The sequence below is a fragment of the Melanotaenia boesemani genome, chromosome 9, assembly GCF_017639745.1.
Source record: "Melanotaenia boesemani isolate fMelBoe1 chromosome 9, fMelBoe1.pri, whole genome shotgun sequence".
Lineage (NCBI taxonomy): Eukaryota > Metazoa > Chordata > Actinopteri > Atheriniformes > Melanotaeniidae > Melanotaenia > Melanotaenia boesemani.
Genome location: NC_055690.1, coordinates 2957230 through 2977712, shown reverse-complemented (window position 1 = coordinate 2977712; position 20483 = coordinate 2957230). Strand labels below are relative to the sequence as shown.

The 20483-nt window shown below is 40.0% G+C and overlaps 1 protein-coding gene across 5 annotated transcripts in view; it reads right to left on the bottom strand.

The window, feature by feature from the left end:
* Positions 1 to 20483, bottom strand: part of brip1 (BRCA1 interacting helicase 1) — a 125819-nt gene that overhangs the window by 24870 nt on the left and 80466 nt on the right. Inside the window, exon 27 of one of the 5 annotated variants that reach the window (XM_041995297.1) lies at positions 19080 to 19570. The exons of the other annotated variants lie outside the window; for them this stretch is intronic. Coding sequence (XP_041851231.1) covers positions 19544 to 19570 — 27 coding nt within the window. The 3' untranslated portion in view covers positions 19080 to 19543. Of the gene's footprint in view, positions 1 to 19079; positions 19571 to 20483 lie in introns of those variants that run through there. 5 annotated transcript variants of the gene reach the window in all.

The window sequence follows — 20483 nt, the reverse complement described above, 5'->3', positions numbered from 1 at the left end:
CGTAGGTGGACACCGGCAGTAAGGGATGCCGTCAGGCTGAAGAAGGAGTCCTATCAAGCCTTTTTGGCCTGTGGGACTCCGGAGGCAGCTGATGGGTATCAGCAGACTAAGCGGAGCGCAGCTTCGGGGGTCGCTAAGGCAAAAACTCGGACATGGGAGGAGTTTTGAGAGGCTAAGAAGAATGATGGCTTCGAGGAAATTCTGGTCCACCATCTGGCAGCTCAGGAGGGGAAAGTAGTGCTCCATCAGTGGGGAGGGGGGGGGGGCTGCTGACCTCCACTCGAGACGTTGTGAGGGAGTGGAGGGAACACTTCGAAGACCTTCTCAATCCCACCAACACGCCTTCCTATGAGGAAGCAGAGTTTGGTGTTGGCTCTCCCATCTCTGAGGCTGAGGTCGTTGAGGTGGATAAAATGCTCCTCTGTGGCAAGGCCCCAGGGGTGGATGAGGTCCGGCCAGAGTTCCTGAAGGCTCTGGATGCTGTAGGGCTGTCTTGGCTGACACACACCTCTGCAGCATCGCGTGGACATCGGGGACAGTTCCCCTGGACTAGCAGGCTGGGGTGGTGGTCCCCCTCTTCAAAAAGAGGTACTGAAGGATGTGCTCCAACTACAGTGGGATCACACTCCTCAGCCTCCCTGGTAAGGTCTATTCAGAGTTGCTGGAGAGGAGGGTCAGTCGGATAGTCGAACCTTGGATTGAGGAGGAGCAGTGTGGTTTTCGTCCCGGTCGTGGAACAGTGGACCAGCTCTACACTCTCTTCGGGGTCTTTGAGGGGGCATAAGAGTTAGCTCAACCAGTCTACATGTGTTTTGTAGACTTGGAGAAGGCGTTCAACCGTGTCCCCCGGGGACTCCTGTGGGGGGTACTCCGGGAGTATGGAGTGCCGGACCCGCTTGTACGAGCTGTCCGTTCCCTGTACGACCGGTGTCAGAGCTTGGTCCGCATCGCCAGCAGTAAATCAGAATCGTTTCCAGTGCGGGTTGGACTCCGCCAAGGCTGCCCTTTGTCATCGATTCTGTTCATAACCTTTATGGACAGAATTTCTAGGTGCAGCCGAGGTGTTGAGGGGATCCGGTTTGGTGGCCTCAGGATTGCGTCACGCGTGTCGTTAGTCCTGGAAAATCCAAAAATGGCCAAAGAGGTGGAGCTAAGAGGGGGGCTGTCAAGGTAGGGTTGGATGATTGACAACCATCCAACTCCGAGCTAACCCCGAGCAACGGTAGCTAACCAGCTAACACAGATAGGCAGGCTAAAGCTAAGGTACGCTGTTAGCCGGCTAAAAACTGCGGTTGTGCTGCACTCTCCCTTCTTGTCAATCAGAAGGACACGCCCCAAATTATGCAGAATTTCAAGATTAAATAACATCCAAACGGATGAGTTAGAAAAAAATTCAACCCTCTCACAGTTGTCATGAAGGTAAATTTGACCTATTAATCCTAAAATGGATTTTTGTACCAGGCTTTAAACATGTTAATTCCTGCTGTGAAGTTTGTCTTTTTAACATGGGAGTCTATGGGGATTTGCTCTGTTTTGAAGCCAGCCCCTAATGGATAAGGGGGGAACTGCAATTGTTTTTGCACTTATGCATAGACTTCACATTTTATGGGCAGAGGTTACCGCTTGGTCTAGATTCAAACTTTAACTACTGATTTGTCACATTTATTTGTTTTTTAATAAAGGACTTCTGTGACTAATATTACTGACTGATGCCATCCTGCAAAAAGGACAATGCAATGAAAATGTTCAGTTTAAGGTTTATCGCTTCTGACTTTAGTTGCATCAGCATGACTCAGAGCTGAAGTGCAGAAATAACGATGAAAATGTGTTTAGGATTAAAGATAACTCAACATAATCTAACTTTCCAGTGATCAAGAAAAGAAATTAGTGTCCTGAGTGAACGTTAAACAAACTTTAGTCAAATTTACATACAGCAATTATTAGGTGGGGAATAAATCATCAGGACAGTGATCAACGACACTCATACAAAAGCTTGGCAGAAAATGAATGATTTCTCTTAGATGGCCTCTCATCTTAAAGATTACTTTTCCATTAGCACTGAGTGCTGCTGAAAGGCCACGCTGTGTGAGGCTTTAGCTGAGAGACAGCTGTCAAGCAGGCTCAGAGAACAAACATTACACTTTTATCCACACTTACACACAGACGGGCAGGCAAACACATGCGAGTGCAAACACAATTTAAAAGGTGAGAGGTAGAGCTGTCCCTGACACCCGCAGGCCTCCAAGCCTGAGATTTTCTGTTTTTTTTTTGTTCCACTCCCTTGTTTGTTCTGCTGCATATTCTCATTGCCTCTGTATATGTTGGTAGGTGGCTGTAAGGAGGACACTTTTGTTCAGTTGATGTGTTTGTTTTTCATTTTTGTTTGGTTTTCATGCTTTAGGAGTTGACGCATTTCACTTTTCATTTTAACTGTCAAGCTGCAGTTAAATTAGGGAGCTTGATAAGATCAAACTGGGCTGCCAAGATCTGAACTGGATGACAGCTGGTAATAAAGGTAAAATTTTTCTTACCTGCTCCCACCAGACATGTTCACCCATCTTTATATGTCCTGGCCCAATGAGCTGCGCAAAGTGCTGAAACAGTAAAAAATTATGCACTTTTTTATACATATTAAAATTTAATTGGGTCAAGAATGAAAGAGAGGCCATAAAAGGGTACTCATCCTACTTCTGTGGCTTTGTGGCCTGTATTTAATCTCTGAATAGACGAGGTAGTAACTGCATACATGTTAACAGAACCTCCCCCAGTTTTACAGACCAAGCACACTGAGGTCTGAAATTGCTCAATCCAATCCGGTTTATACATGAAGCCGTTTAAACATGCACCATGCAGTAAAAACGATGACAAATCTTTAGTATTGGAACTCACATCCAGTTTTGATTTTTTTTCCTTTCTTTTTGTAGTAAACATTTTATTATATTTTTTGCTTGCTTTCATATCTTCACTGCTTCTTTTCCTTAAACAAGATGTGTTAATGATTGAATTTTGTATATTTCGACATCTCTTTTTCTTTCATGAATCCCAGAATATATTAATTTATGAGAAGTGAATCCATACAGATGAACAGATCATAGATTTGATTTCAGAATCATGATATCAGATCATTAAATATCTAATGAACATATTGCTGATCAGTCTGATGGTGAAGCTGCAGCCGACAGTTTGTAGACTTGCAGGATTTCATCTGTTTGTAAAATGGCTGCAAGAACATTTAATGGTCAGTAGGTTATAAATTCATGGCAGGTGTAGGAACCAGAACTTCATTCATTGTTGAGCAGCAGTTAGTAAGGAAGTTATTAATCAGAGTTTCTGCATCGTAACGACTCTTCACTTCTCCTGTCGGCTGATCGTGGTGAGGATGTTTCTCTCTAACATGTTCTTAATGACGTTTGCTGCTGAGAAACCTGAACGTGTAGATGGGTTCCCCCAAGATGGTGGACAATGGTGATGTCAGATGCACATTCTCTACAGATCAGCTGCATATACAGAGCAGCTAATTTCTCTCTTCTAGCTGGTGTTTTACCCACAGAAGCGTCAGAACTGGTTTAGATAGTTTAAGCTCAGAAATGCCCAGATTTGTTTTTATTTAGAAACTGCCTCCATCCTGGATCCTTCTCTCTCATTAACTTGTGTCAACATTCTCTCATGCATTAAATTTCCTTGAAAGTAAATCTATTTGGACTGATTAGCAAAACAAAAGTGACAAGATAAAGAAGCTAAACAACAGCAGTGCCTTGTCTTTCAATGCAACACTCATTTTAGATCTTTGGATAGCAAATGAGGAGACTGAGCTTAAGTGGTAGCAGAATAAAACCTAACAGCACGAGCTGAAGGGTGGAACTATGCTCCCAGCTTAATGACTGGCGTATCCTCAGGTAGAGAAACAGTGCCCCTTGCTGTCTGAAGTGAGTCAGACAAAAGATTCAGCTTCTGTCTCTGCAGGAAAGGTGTGTCAAGAATTTAAGGAGGAGGGAAAAGTCAAAACAGTATGTCTTCAACAGCTTCATGCCACAGAAAGATTATTAGGTTGTCTATAATCAGCGCACACACATGCACACTGAAACACAAACAGCCTGATCAGTTGGCGATATGTTAATGATAAAAACGATCCAGGAGATAAATGAGTGAAGGAAACCAAACGGTAGGGAGGTGTCTTTCTGCTCGGTGACACTGTCACCTGCCCACCCTCTTTGCACACGACTACATTTAGCTGAATTTTCACACAGCTGGGATGAGACCAGCTTAAACCTGCTTTTGTGTTTCTGTCAATAATCATGTTTGCACTCTCATGATCCCGTTGGCTTTAGCGCCGGTAAGTTATTTGCTGCTGCACCTCGACACCACCTACATGACTGACTGATGTATGGCCTCTCTGCTGCACAGGGATCAACTCAGCAGTTACTGACATGTTTTCTTTTATTTGGCTTCTTTATCTCTTCAGTCTGTCTGCAGTTTTACAGGGTTTGAGCAAACAGTGCACACACACAAAGAATAACAAAAAACACCGGATTAAAATAAAATAATAATCTAAAACAGAGTGGTTAAAGTTCATGTCAGAAGTTCGTGTTAGCATAAAATACTCTAGTTTTTAAAATGAGCTGAAACAACCTCAACAATAAAAATGAGAACTTTGATGAAATTTCTTTGTCTGCAGCATTCAGGTGTTAACACAACGCCAAGGAGGAAAGACATCAGCAATGATCTCAAAGACACGCCACGCTAACGATGCGCATGACGTCACTCAAAGCACACAGCAGAGAATTACACTAAATAGATCTGCACCTATGGATCTACAATTTTCTTTAATATTGGTACAGATGCCGATACCAATATCAGATCAGTGCATCCCTAGAGCAAGCTACACCAGGATCCAACAACCACCACCACTACCAGACAGTGAACCAGACTTTAACACCCCTACTACCACATCAAGCTCCACATACTGCACCCAAAACAACCAACTTACCTTCTATGGACCTTTTTCAACTTGTTCCAAATATTTCCACTTTATCTAGATTATTATTAATGTAAAGATGTTTCGTTTCTCGTGTCTCTAATGTGACCACAGTTATGACAGCAGTGTTTGAGAGAGGGACACAATCGTTTCCTTTATTAGTGGGTCCACTCCTTTACCGTCAGCAGGGCGATGACCCGGGAAGAAGTGATGAAGAGCGGAGGAGGAGTGTGCCCTTTAAATGGAAAGGAAAGCGTTTGTTTTGCTTCACCAAAACAAGAGATATTAGATCTTTCAGGGCAAAATTGATCATAAAGGTTGTAGTCTGCAGTTGGATTGGAACAGAACTTCGCTAGAGCAGCTGAGAAGAAATACCACAAAATACCAGCAGAAGTTGTTTAAGTAATCATATTAATGTGATGTCTACTTAGCTAATTAAAGGCCAAACATCAGCATGTTTTAACCAGCTGGAACATTTTCTAAGTTTATCTGCAGACAGACTCTAATTTGTTTGTTCCACCCATGTGGTTAAAAGGCTGGTTCTCGCCAAACAAGCCATCAGATCTGAGCGGGTCATCTGCCTGATGCCCGCTCTAAACTCCGCCCACCCGACTCATGGCCGGGTCACTCGGGTGGTAATGGTGTGGACCCAGTAAAGGCCCCCCTGATAAAGTCTGCCTGACAGTTAAAGCTTGGCAGAACTGGGTCATGCGGCAGGATGTTAAATCCAAGCACACCAACAACTCTACAAAAATCAAAATCAATCATTTACCAATATTTTCCAGAAGTTCTCCAGAAGTATTTAGCAATAAATCAATCATTTTGCAGGAATGTCTTTACTATGAAAGTTAATATCACAGAGGACATGGTGGTGCCACCTCACCTGAGTTGTTCTAGGTTTCTGTTTGGAGTGTTCTCCCTGTGTTGAAGCGTGGTTTCCCTCCGCAGTTAAAGACACAGCTTGGTATTAGGCCGGTTTCTGCATCGGCCCTGACAGCTATGTGACAGGTGTGCTTGAGTAACACACAACCAGCCCACTGTATGATCAAATCTTTATTAATATATTGTGTAAATTAGAAAGCTGTCGGGACTCCACTAAAATCCACAAATACTTCAGTTATGGTAAGAAGAAGAATCACCACACAAACTAAACATAACTTCAGTAACAATAAAAATGTCTCTAACTTAGTGACCTGAGGGCAACATTTAAACTCCCAGAAGCCTTTCTGCACCATGATAGCTGCATCCTGTTAATACGACAATACAGTTCCAGTCAAAAGCAAGACTTGAAAGTGAAGTTACATGACTCGCTGACATATAATATATGTATGATGTGTTTAGAGTACACACAGTAATTTAACCTACCCCAAGGGAGAACACATGAATGCTGCTGACCCCATTTAGACCACGGGGTGGTGGTTGTTTGTGTCCAAACCTTCCACTGTCTATTAAGTCTATCAGATGTCAGGCAGGGGAGAAGGAGTGTTTGACCATTATGGGGAAAAATTGTGTATTCAAAGAATAGATACCATGAAAATTTGTCTTAAAAAAGTAATAATTAAATTATAGAAATATTGCCTCCCAGTGAGGTTACAGAGAGTTCCAGAGGATCTACAAGTTAGTGCAAAGACTTTAAAAAGGTTCAATCTGCAGAGAATCAATGGGATGAATTCGTTCGTCATCCACAGAGGATGAGATGGTTTCTGAGAAGACATTTAGCAGGAAAAATATATTTCTCTCTTCACAACAGTAAGAAAAACAGTGCAATTTTCTACAGGAAGAGCATATTTACCTCCATTAAAGAAACTGAACAAACACAAGCACACACACAAGTGCTTGCTTACTAAGCCATGCTTTCAATGCACTACACAGAATAAAACCATGCAGGTCTGTTGAGTGCATTTAGAAAAAGTCACCTACAAAGTCAGCTCAGGAGGCGCACATAAAAAACAGATGGGCTTTTGGAAATGAAGGGACAATGAATCAGAAAGGCACCTGTTATGGAGCAGGATGACCAGGGTGGAGGATAGGAAGGAACAAAGGCTGAGCATTATGCTGCTCTTAAAAAGAGCGGGTAAGCCTATTTGCTTTGGAGGTGTTGGCCCGGCTGCCCCAGCGGCTATGTATTGTGGGGACGCCCGTGGTTTTTGTTTTCTGACACGAACAGGGGGTGTTGAGAGCAAGCTGCAGACACTGATGCGTGACTGATTTCCTATTAGACTGGTAGAACTGGGCGAGTCTTTAGTGGACGCCTCAATGTCCTGTTCACATACGCAGACCAACACTGGCATCAGTACATATATATATATATATATATATATATATATATATATATATATATATATATATATAGATATATATATATATATATATAGATATATATATATATAGATATATATATATATATATAGATAGATAGATAGATAGATAGATAGATAGATAGATAGATAGATAGATAGATAGATAGATAGATAGATAGATAGATAGATAGATAGATAGATAGATAGATAGATAGATAGATAGATAGATAGATAGATAGATAGATAGATAGATAGATAGATAGATAGATAGATAGATAGATAGATAGATAGATAGATAGATAGATAGATAGATAGATAGATAGATAGATAGATAGATAGATAGATAGATAGATAGATAGATAGATAGATAGATAGATAGATAGATAGATAGATTTATATCTATCTAAGAGCTGTTAATGGGGCATTAACACAAATCCCTTTTAAAAACATTCTTTTTTAAAGACGTGATTAAGGCATGTGTAGTTTTAGGACGTGATCCAGAAATGAGGTTGTGGTTCTGAAGCAGAATTGACACAAATGGTTCGGACAGTTTAGCTTTAGAACTCTGTAAGCTGGTTCTCTGAACAAGACAAAGATCATTTTTGATGGATATCGTCCAGCTGAGATGTCCTGATAACTCTGCTAGCAGCAAGCATTCAACAGCTGATCTGGATAAACTAGAGAAGTTGGAAACTGTGCTCAAGCCCTGCAGGATATTTACTGTCGTTTATACGTGTGTGTTTTTTCTAAATGAATGTGAGGCTGTCATCAGTGGTATGAGAGAGTGTGTGTCTAAAGGGTGTTATGTGTGTGTGTGTGTGTGTGTGTTTATGTAAAGTCATTCATCCTCAATGAGTACATGTAACAAGTAAGTAAAGTGTCTTATTCTGTAACTACAGGTGCATAACTGCTGACAGGAGTATTAAAAACATGATAAATAATCTGTTATGGTACAATGAAAACTTCTGTGATTAATGGTACTTTAACAAAACCTCAGTTGAACAAAGTACTGAACACAGCATAGAAGCAATCAATTTAAAAGTAAAATAAAATGCAAAGTGAAATCAGAAACAACGGTAATAAATGGATAAAACAATAAAACACTAAAACCAATAAAAACATGAAAGCAAGAGTCTCATGCTAGATCGAAGGCCAGATCACAAAAACTGGACCATGATGAGGTTTCTGACCTGTAGCTGCAAAGAGTTCCACAGTTTAGGAGCAGTGACTGAAAGGCTCTATCCCCTCTGAGGTTCCGCCTAGACCTCGGTACCCCCATAAGGAGCTGATCAGCTGATCTGAGGCGCTGGGCTGGCGAATACTGGAAAAGCAGCTCAGAGAGGTACAGCAGGGCCAGACCATTTAGGGATTTAAAACAAATAAGAATCTTAAAATGAACTGTAAAATGCAGCCAGTAAAGTGATGTTAAATTAGACTTTACAGTCAAATGTCAAATGAGGCCCATGAAGAACGTTCTGGTGGACCTTCAGCATGTTTCGGAGCTAAAACAATGTTATGATGAAAAGAAATCAACTATTTTAAATCCACAGTGCCAGCATTAAGATAAATATGAGAAGGATTCAGTTAAAACACATGTGGCATATAAAACCACAGGTAATGGAATCAAGAGTTCAGCAGGTGGATCTATTGATTCCTATCTGTCAGCGCCTTTGTGTCAATCTGCCAGCTTGTCAACAATAAAACTGAGTTAATTCAAACTTCAAAGAGGGCTAGGTGCATCTGTGTGCACACTTATAACGTATACTCAGTATTTGTTAACTGTTTTTGAAGTCCTGAGCTTGTGCATTGAGCCGGCGCTCTATTATAACCCAGAAAAAGCCGCTGAATGCCAGAAGCAGAGCACAGAGAAAGTGGAATCGACCTGTTCAAATAGAGATGGGTTAAAAAGTGTCATTCCCACGTTGAGGTGTGCCGGCAAGCTTTGAAAGTATAATGAGTCAGGGCAAGCTTTGGAGAATGTTGTCACAGAATCAAACACCGAGTGTGTCCTGTTTGAATTTAAGAGCTGGTGTTCTTTAATAGCTTCGTCTGTCAGCACCAACAGATTCCACTAAGAGGCCAGAACAAAGAACTTTCCCGTCATTACTCTGTTGGGATTTTCCTCAATGCCTTGAATGACTGTGTGTGGTGAGAATAGGTGTAAGGTAAGTGGAACAGGGGGGATATAATGTTTTGTGAGAAATGCAAATGTTCAGTCTACACATCAATCAGGGGGTCCTCTGAATAAACAACCAAACTTGTGCACTAAGGAGCTACTTTTGAAGCTGTTTTGATGCACAACATCCCAACACTTGCTAAAGTTGCACAGGTCTAGACCACCAACATACAGTGCTTTTACTCCTCCCAATTCCCAACACGTTACCCTGGATATCTTTAAGTCCCTAAGGCTAACTTAGCTTTCTGACAGCTTTTAATACCTCACCTTTCACCTGCACGTTGTCAAAGGAAAGGTAGTCCATCATTTCAAGGAGAGACTAACAGTACCTTTAGCAAGGGATGAGTGAGAAGTTACATGTTTGATCTGCTGAAATATTTGCAGAAGGATTCCCAAATGTATGGGTGATTAAGCTTTTTAGAGGGAGTTTCCCAACACCTGCCCAGTATGTGCAAAAACTCCACCCTGTGATCACAACTGCATTTCATTTTATTTGCAGTTTTGCAGCAGGAATCTGTTCATTCTTGCTCATGGTTGATGTTTCATGATTCTGCACTTGTTTATGCGCTACTTATTTTCATCAGGAGACAGATCTGGACTGCAGGCCGGCCAGAAAAGCACCAAAACTCTGTGTGGTGTAAAATTAGATTGGCATAAGCTTGCTGAAATAAGTCCCCAAAATCCCCATACCCATTGTTGCATCAATACACACACCTACAAACACATACAGGATTACAGATAAACACTCATTTATCCACATACCCTCACAGGTAAATGTATGCATATATATATATATATATATATATAATCATATATATATATACATACATACATATAGGGTGAGAAGCTCGGTGATCCGGGAGGGGCTCAGAGTAGAGCTGCTGCTCCTCCACATCCAGAGGAGCCAGATGAGGTGGCTCGTGCATCTGGTTAGGATGCCTCCTGGACGCCTCCCTGGTGAGGTGTTCCGGGCACGTCCCACCGGAAAGAGGCGTTCTGCTCTGCCACAGTCCCTCTGAGCTGATCAATCCATTTAGATCTGATCATTCTTTTCAGAAACAATTTAGTACAATGATGGTACAAACCATTGTTGCTTGGAAGGACTAAGGCCCAGGTTTTGGTATCAAGATGTTACGTGACAACGCATCAGTTCTTTTATAAACAGATGTCTGCAAAAAACTACAGCTGTGAGCTATTAAAAAATACTAATAAATAAAATTTAATGGCTTATTTAGTTCCAGTCCAAATCTGATATAAGAGCACAAAAACCAGATCTTTCACAGTTTTAAAAGGTATGTTCAGGAGTTTTTTACAAAGCATGTTGTTCTCTAACAAAATGATTAACCACAAAATCAAAGAAGTATCTGAACCATGAATGAGCACTAAATGTTCTGCTTCAGCAACAACTTGTATGTAGCATTGTGTGCACAATCTACAGACATGTGAATCGGTCGTCAACGATCAGCCGTCGCTGCACAACCCGCCACCCCAAAGCCAAAGAACTGATTTCTATATCAGTATAAATATCATCACTCATAGTGAAAGTTATGGAATCAAATACGGCTGGCAACCTGGGATGCCACAACATGAAATTACACGAGTAATATATTGCCATCATAAACTTTTTTTCCCTCATTTATAATATGCCTTAACCCGACCCATGAAAAAATGGTGAGAAAAGTCCAATTTTTTAAATATGAGGTCTTTATTTGGCCCTTTAACATAATGTAACAAAATAATTGCATTTTTGGGGGATATCTACCATTTATTACCATGTGATATATTAAAAATATTATAATGTGGTTTTCTGCTTCTGGGTTTCTATTAGGGGACAGAAGAAAAGTATCAGATTGTGTTCAACAGGATTATGAGCAAAGTTTAAACCATAAATTGAAGCAAAATGTCTCAGAAACTGAATCTGACAAATATGTCACGTCAGGTTCTTATGAGTTAAAAACTTTGAAAACTCTGGCGCCTCAAGGGTTGTATTTTTAGATTGGTCAAAGGAATCTCTTTATTTGTGTGTGAGTGTGTTTTTATTTAATTTAATCTCGAAAGCTTTATGTGTGTTGCATTTTACTTTCCAGAAATAGGTTACAACTACTTATCTAAATAATTCATTCTGCTGTTGGTAAAAACTAAACGTTAACTGATTTGCTGCAACCAAACAACATTTTAGAGAAACTGTGACACTGATGTGAATCTTAATAATACAAATTTAGTTTTTGTCATCTTGGCGACGGGCTGGCAGATTATCCACGTTCAGACTGGCCTGAGCAGTGTCATTGTGTCCTACGTATATATAACAACTCCTAAAAAGTTGGGATTCTTTCTTAAACATAACTAAAAACACAATTTAATGATTTCCACATCTCATCAACCCATGTTTTATTCCCAGTAGAACATAAACAACATATCAGATGTTGATGCTGGCGAGGAATGTTGTCCCATAGGTGAAAGGTCTGGACTGCAGGCAGGCCAGTTCAGCAGCCAGACTCTTCTCCTGTGAACTGTGTTCACAGACAGTGGTTTCTGGAAGTCTTCCTGAGTCCATGCAGTGGTTTCCAGTAGAGAATCATGTCTGCTTTTAATGCAGAACATCACCAGCATCCAGCCTAGTCCCCACACACAGAGATTCCTCCTGATTCTCTGCATCTTCTGATGATATTCTACACTGTAGATGATCTGAGGAACATTTTTCTGAAACTGTTCCACAGTTTTAGACCCAGTTTGTCTCAGATTGGTGAACCTGCAGAAAATATTATGATTAAAACAGTTTTTAGTCTTTACCAACACCAGTATGTTTTTGGTCTCCATGTCCTTTACGTCTGGGCTTTATCTATGTCTAATTTTATCTAATTTATCTAATGTGTTTATCTATTAGGACTGTTGCCATGGTCAAGGCTGAACTAGACCTTCAGGTTCCTGGTAATTCATCATTTGAAGACAAGAGCAAGATGCCTCCATAGTGATTTCATTGATCTCCACCTTCTCTGTTTGAACATGAGACGGGTCTGTGACTTAAGAAGACCGCACAGGACCTTTGAGTGCTAGTAATTCAGTACATTTTAGTGAAGGGAGTTGACTGTTTTCTCTTTATTTAAAGCATGCCAGGCTAATGGAACACTGCTTAAACTAGGGATCACCTACTCTGGCCGAACTCAAGTCGAACCCAAAAGATGTTCCCAAATGAGAAGCAAATGTTTTCCAGGCAGATTTACAACAAGACACCATGGTTGCAAAGTGCATGTTACACCGGTCAGCGAAGCAAAGGCCGGCAGAGAGAGGTAGACCCACGGTTCATCCTACTAAAAACTCCAAATCTGTTTCTTGATCATGTGTTAATACAGTTTTTATCCAGTGTTCTTTTTTTACTTTTTCTTTTGTATTTAATGTTAAATTGTGCTTCTCATTTTCTGAAAAGCACCCTGTCATTGAAGCTGCCATGGTACAGAGCCATGCATGATGGTATGCTTTAACAGTGACTTACACCCGACTATCCCTGATTTAAGTTTTTATAGTCTTGTTAGCAAAAACAGATTGAATGCTTAAGTTGACTTCCAATATGCACATTTCTTCAAGGCATGTGAAAAAACAGCTACATAGAAAGTGTATTTGACCAATTTGGACCAACAAAGATTTGATCCCCTCTGAATCAGCATCTGTACAGAAACGCCATTGTAAGAAAAATGAACCACTTAAAACACTATGTTACATTAGATTTGACCTCATTTGCCTTTAATAGTAATAGTAATCTTTATTTGGTATCTAAAAAGCAAAATAAAAAGATATGCATGAAAAAAGGAAAGCAGGAAGATAGTTAGGTCATATAGCGCTATATGTTATAAATAAGAAAACATACTATTTAAATAAATCACACCATTCATCATTATTTTAGAATTTCTGTACTTTTTTTTAATGATTTCAAAGTAAAGCTTGTATTTATGTGGTCAGCTCCGAATCTTTGAGTTTTATTAAACCTGTTATTTCCTTTGAGTTCATCATTTTTATCCTCTTTTTAAACAGCTTCTGAATATGGACTGGTAATTGGTTACTGTTTGCTCTGTATCATTTGAATTGTACTAAATCTCTAAATTCCAGTGTGTGTAACGGGATGAATAACAGAGTTGTCTATTTTGCAACAAAAAGACTGGATTTGTATTTGTATAATAAGTGATTCCCCACACAGTACATCATCTAGGGAACAATCGAGTTAAAGAAAATGCTAAGTGATTTTTGATGCAGAAAGTCTTTTACTTTGTACAGCATTGCAACAGATTTTGTAAATGTTGATTCATTCAAATTATAAATGTGAGCAACCCACTGAAAATGTCTTAGGTATCAAAACCAGTAGTGCAAGGCAGCAAAAAAAGAGAAAAAGGGAGAAATGAGTCTATTGGTTCAGCACGGTCAGTGTTTGCTGGCATTCTGCCTACGATCCAACATGAATCTCCGTGTTATTGAACGTGGCTGAGCATGAATGCTGCAGCTCTAACAAGCTGAGGAGATATGCTTCTCTTCATAATGGGTGGTTTCTGATGCAAAAGGCAATAAGAAAAGAAGCAAAGAAATATTAAATATAATTATAATTTTTTATAATATATATCAGTATTTTATATAATATATATTTAGAGAATTTAACTTCTTCAGCAAGCAGACACCCTCTCTACCTTCAGATCATCTTCCTGATGAATCTTATAGCAGGTCTGGCTTGGTGACCCTGATCCATCCTCTAGTCCTGCTGCTATAGGTGCCGGGGGACGTCCCATGATGCACTGGGCTCCTCTCTGCCGGGGGATGTCCCATGATGCACTGGGCTCCTCTCTAGAAATATCTGACATTGTTGTTGTCGATCATTTGTGTTTCTCTTCTTTCTCAGGAGGCATCCATGGTTTAGAGTTATGCTACTTGTTGACCCCTCTTTCCTGTCCTCTCCACCCCAACTGGTCCAGGAAGATGACTGTCCTTCCTGGTCCTGATGGAGGTTTTCCTATCTGGTGGTGGTTCGGGTGGAAGGTTTCTTCTTGTTTCGGGGTCTGATGAAGATTTTTCTTCCTTGTTTTGGTTTGTTCTGATGGAGGTTTTCCTTCCTGGTTCTGATGGAGGTTCCTTCCTGGTTTTGGTTCTGATGGAGGTTTTCCTTCCTGGTTTTGGTTCTGATGGAGGTTTTCCTTTCTGGTTCTGATGGAGGTTCCTTCCTGGTTCTGGTTCTGATGGAGGTTCCTTCCTGGTTTTGGTTCTGATGGAGGTTTTCCTTCCTGGTTCTGGTTCTGATGGAGGTTCCTTCCTGGTTTTGGTTCTGATGGAGGTTTTCCTTTCTGGTTCTGATGGAGGTTCCTTCCTGGTTCTGGTTCTGATGGAGGTTTTCCTTTCTGGTTCTGATGGAGGTTCCTTCCTGGTTCTGGTTCTGATGGAGGTTTTCCTTTCTGGTTCTGGTTCTGATGGAGGTTTTCCTTCCTGGTTCTGATGGAGGTTTTCCTTTCTGGTTCTGATGGAGGTTCCTTCCTGGTTCTGGTTCTGATGGAGGTTCCTTCCTGGTTTTGGTTCTGATGGAGGTTTTCCTTTCTGGTTCTGATGGAGGTTCCTTCCTGGTTCTGGTTCTGATGGAGGTTTTCCTTTCTGGTTCTGGTTCTGATGGAGGTTTCCTTCCTGGTTCTGATGGAGGTTCCTTCCTGATTCTGGTTCTGATGGAGGTTTTCCTTTCTGGTTCTGATGGAGGTTTTCCTTCCTGGTTCTGGTTCTGATGGAGGTTTTCCTTCCTGGTTGTGGTTCTGATGGAGGTTTTCCTTTCTGGTTCTGATGGAGGTTTTCCTTCCTGGTTCTGATGGAGGTTTTCCTTCCTGATTCTGGTTCTGATAGAGGTTTTCCTTCCTGGTTTTGGTGACGTTGTAGACTGGTGCTGAATAAATAAAGTTTAATTGAACTACTGGACTGTTTGACTCTGTAAGGAGGGCATAATAGTTGATATTTGACTGATTAGAACATTTAATTAACGTTTTATGGATACTTGTGCAAATTTCCTGAGATTTAGAATCTAGTTTAAAGTTTGTCATGAAGAAAACTACGTAGCAGTAAAAGTTTATTAAATTATGCTCTTAAATCATGATGAATCATGTTTTGCACACAGCATTTATTATTGGCCCTTCAGGGTCTCTGTAAAAATCAGAACTCAAATAAAATCTAGGTTAACTTTTACTTACCTAAAGTTTAGAGCAGATTAATCAATGCTACTGATCGTCTTAAATGACAGTGAAATGTTCAACTGTATTGATTGAAAAAGCAAACAAAATTACTCAAAAATCAATGAAGGACGAGACAAAACAAAGCTGGGTGGTCAGTTTCTTCCCCAACCGGTCCAGGCAGATGGCCGGCCTCCTGGCTCTGGTTCGGCTGGAGGTTTCTTCCTGTTTAAAGTGAGTCATCATCTCCTTTAAGTTCAGGACGGGGGACTGGATCAAAGACCAATCCATTGCTTTCCTCAGCTTTCATGAAAACATTATACTGAATTAGACAAATGTGGATGATAACGAATTTGATTTAATTGGATTATAACTGGATAACATATCATTTAATTGAACTGGATTGTATCTTTGAAGGTGTTTTGTGATTTTGTTGTAAACTGGTGCAGTCAAACAAATATGCAGGTACAGTTATGTATACACAGTTAGTATGCAGTTATGTACAACTGCACAACAAGAACCCCAAAACTTTAACATGACACTACACAAAGAGGTAAAGTAGTTAAGTGGATCAGTTTCTTATCTCAGTGAGTGATCTACCATCAACCACAAATGGGGCTGGGTTCCATAAATGGCTAATTGCCAGTCCTTAATGCTCTCCCACTGGGACCCCCGTACAATATGCAGAATTAAAGTGGCATCAGACTCTCAGCTGATCAACAGTTGCCACAATAACACATCACATTAATCAGCTTATAGTGTAAGCACACTAAGATGAGCCCAAACAACGGATGTCTATGTCAAGATTAGTCAACTTATAAAACCACACAGGCAGATTAGGTGTCTAATTCCACTGATTCCTCTGAAATAAATCCCAGTTTATTATCCAAGGAGCTCCAAACCTATGACTCAAGCCAAGTTCTGACAGCTGCTCCAGTAGACAGACTGCTAAAGACCCTCTATTACCAGATGATCTGGTCAAGCAATCCTTATCAAGGCTACATGAGCTTAAAGAAATCAATTTCATTAGCTACTCACCTAAAGCATCACGATGTTTAAAGCACTTTAAAGGATATGAATGTGAGGCCATGAAACACAACTCTGAGCTGAAAAGAACAAAAATATCTGTAATTAAAACAATTGCAGGGATCGTTTTTGTACTTTAATCCATGTTATTTTATACAACATGTCTTAATTATATATAAAAAATATCTTATAATAAGCACCTCAATATGTTAGCAAGCACCTAAGAAAGCTGTATTGGAGTGTGTTAGATAATTGTGTTAAAGAGGATATGTAAGAGTCTTGAGGTAGAATTAAATTAACTACATTTAAAGTGTAAACATTAATTCTGAGTCACAGCTTGAATTACATCCTTTCTGTTCAAATCCTGAACAGAATTCATTCTGTGCCACAAATGAATCAGTCAGATGAAAATAATCATCTTTTATATCCACTGGTGCACAAAGATTGCCTTTTTTTTTTTAAAGGTCACTACATCACAGCTTGCAAGGCTCCGTCTGCACTACGACAAAGCACGTTAAAACACACATGGTGTCTGCGTGCCCTCCCATTATGTGACAAAGAACAAAAACCAAATTAACTAACTAAAAGTAATGATGACGGGAAGTCAGGTCTGCAGAGCGAGGGCGAGGGCTAGCAGCTAAATGACAGCGGACAGATGACACAGTGGTAAGTGACAATGACAAATTGAGCTTAACGAATCAAAATGACAACGGCTGCTCATGCCGTTGGGGAGTGTGTCATGCCCCGCACCAGGAGTGTTGGGTGGGATAACCTGACTACATGCAGACAGACCCAGACGGACTTCCAAAGATCCACATGCAATATGGTGTCTGTCAACTTCACAATGGAGCAACAGCAACTTAAAACGCCTCATGTGACCGTTGGAAAAACAGTGAACGGTGGACCACAAAGTGCCCTGAACCTGTCACAGAAAGGGGGGCGGCTTAGCCACATTCACACTGGGATCCAGATGGCCAAAATGTTGAGACAACTTCACAAACAAAACCACAACTCTTCAGATATAAAGAAATAAAAACAGACAAAGCAGAATATATATGAATATACATATGTATATACATATATATATATTAACTGGAGGTTTTACATACATATATATATGTATATATAGAATAGAATAGAAATACTTCATTAATCCCTTCAGAGAGCCCTCAGGGAAATTTGGATACCAGTAGCAATACAACACCAACAGTAAAGCAGGACAAGCACAAGACACAATATATACAGGTACAAAGCAAAATAGATATACATATATATATATGTGTATGTGTGTGTGTGTGTGTGTGTGTGTGTGTGTGTGTGTGTGTGTAGGTTTACTAGTATAATGAAGCCAGCTCATCTATGAATCCTTTTCCAGTAAATTCAGGCAATTAAAGACAGAACATTGTTTATCATTTCCAGCCTCCGACTGAAGCACGGCGAGGGAGGTGTCATGATGTGGAGCTGATTCGCTGCAGCAGAGACGGCTCAGCTTTCTGTCAGTGATGCAAATACGAAATCATTACCAAACCAAAGTTTTTAGCAACATGAGGGGATCCGTCTGAAAATTTAAGCTGAACTAGACGGAGACCTTTTAACAGGATAATCACACTAGGCTTGCATGCAAATCCACCAAGACTGGCTCAAAAAGAAGAAAAAGAAGGTTACAGAACAGCCAAGTCTAAGCCAGATTTAAATCCTGTCTCAATATTGTTTGTTTGTCCTTGTTTTTGTTACTTCATTGAGACTTTTCTGGTTTAATCAGTGACTTTTCTGCTTTTGTTTGTTTGCTGCTGGAAGCAGATGAGCAGAAAACCCACAATCACAGAGATGAAAGTACAACAAAGTTCTGAAAGTTCCAATTTAACCTGAATTTACCAGTCATTCAGGGTTAATCTGTGTAATCTGACAAGCCACAGCGATTATCTCAAGTGTTTCACATAAAAAATAAATCTGCTGTTACAAAGAACCGTTCATACCAGATTCTCCAGAAACAGTGTTGATTGCTGCAGAAATCACAATAAATATACATATGGAGCTTTATTTTTAATAAATATAGAATTTAATTAAAAATAAAGATGTAAACTCAAGAAAATCACATAAATAAAATAAAACAACTTTATAATACACAAGAAAATAAAAGCAAATAGCTGATGCAAACAAAAACTAAAGATTTTTATCACAGTATAAAGACTACATAGAAATCTGTAAGACCTTACAGGGTACCACTAAAATTGGGTATTTTGTCCTCTTGTTTTGAGCAAAAACCTCTAACTAAGTAGAAGACAGGCTAAATGTGAAACCTAAACTGTGGTTGTACAAATTATGAGCTTCCCAACTAAGATAAAAATGTTAATGGCTGCTTTAAAATATTATTATGAACAAATTACGAATTTAAAAAAAAAAAAAAAACTTTGGTTTTTGGTTAAAAATGTACAACCAAAAGTACCTTTAATAGACACAATCTGACACACAGGTGTTTCTGGTATTTCGGGCAAGTTATTTAAAAAAAAAAAAAAATGAAGGACTCAGGATTTAAAAAAAAAAACTAAAATCAATGAAGCCATAAAAACCAGCCAAGGCATCCCTGGAAGCTGCTTTTTACCACTGTAAGCCGGATTATGGAGGGCGGAGTGGTTATTGATCGAGTCGTCCCTCCTGGAGCAGCATGTGCTCACTTTGCAGAAGTTCAGGTCCAAGAGGAAAAACAACCAACAGCGGAGTCCATTTCCTCAACATCCAGATATAATATGTTATATTTGACGGATATTTTCCATTTTTACTGTTCATTCTAACATCAGTGTGGAAACAGATTTCAGGAAGTTCCATCTGTCATACGACAACACCTCCAAACAACACAGCCACTTCAGGTCATTATAAGAAGCATCTCTCATCGGTTCGTCCACGAACAGAAACACTGCAAAAGTACGGTCAACTTGTTACGGGTCATATCTGAAGACATATATGTCCATTAAAAACATGGCCCATTCAAACAGACGGGGTTACACATGAAACACACCTGCAGACCCCACGAGAGGAAACCGCTTCATTAACGAGATGTTTCCACAACAGCTTAAATATTCACACGTTTTTTTACAACAAACAGAAATTTAAAACCATTTATTCAGGTTGTTTATTCAGACAGAGGTGAGCCGTCAGGGTTACTACACACATGTGGAAATGTACATGTATGTACATTTAAAATAACTTCCAGATCTGTAAAAGTTAGTGGATTTTTCACTTCCATAAAGAGGAAGAAACACAGGCTGCGACATATTCCCCACTTCATGTCCTCTCCAGTGGCCTGTAACTTCTTTATGCCCGTCTTTCAAAGAGGTTGTTGGTGTTCTGGTTCATGTTGTAAACTGTCAGAGTTGAGGATTTTTGTCCATATTTGAACTTGGTGGGGGTTTTTTTTTTTCTAAACCTGGTGAAGTTGCTCTCTAATCTCTGACTGGTCCCAACTTTACAGCTGAGCTATGCACACACTTACATTCAGACCTAGCACAAACAAGCACGCCGGATGAAATCTTGGGGAGTGGTAGCCTAGTAGTTACAGAGGTGGGCTTGGGTCTGGAGGACCCCGGTTCAACTCCCCAGGCTCGCAGCAAAACAGAGCCACTGTGGACCCCTGAGCAAATGGGCGCCGGAAAGATAACTGTAACTAGTCAAATCAAATTTATTTCTATAGCACATTTAAAACTACCTGAGTTAACCAAAGTGCTGCACAGGACAGATAATAAAAACAACATCAGAGAACAATAAAACTAAATAAAACACACATAAGCAAAGTATCAAAAAATAATAATGATAATAATAATCTAGAAAGA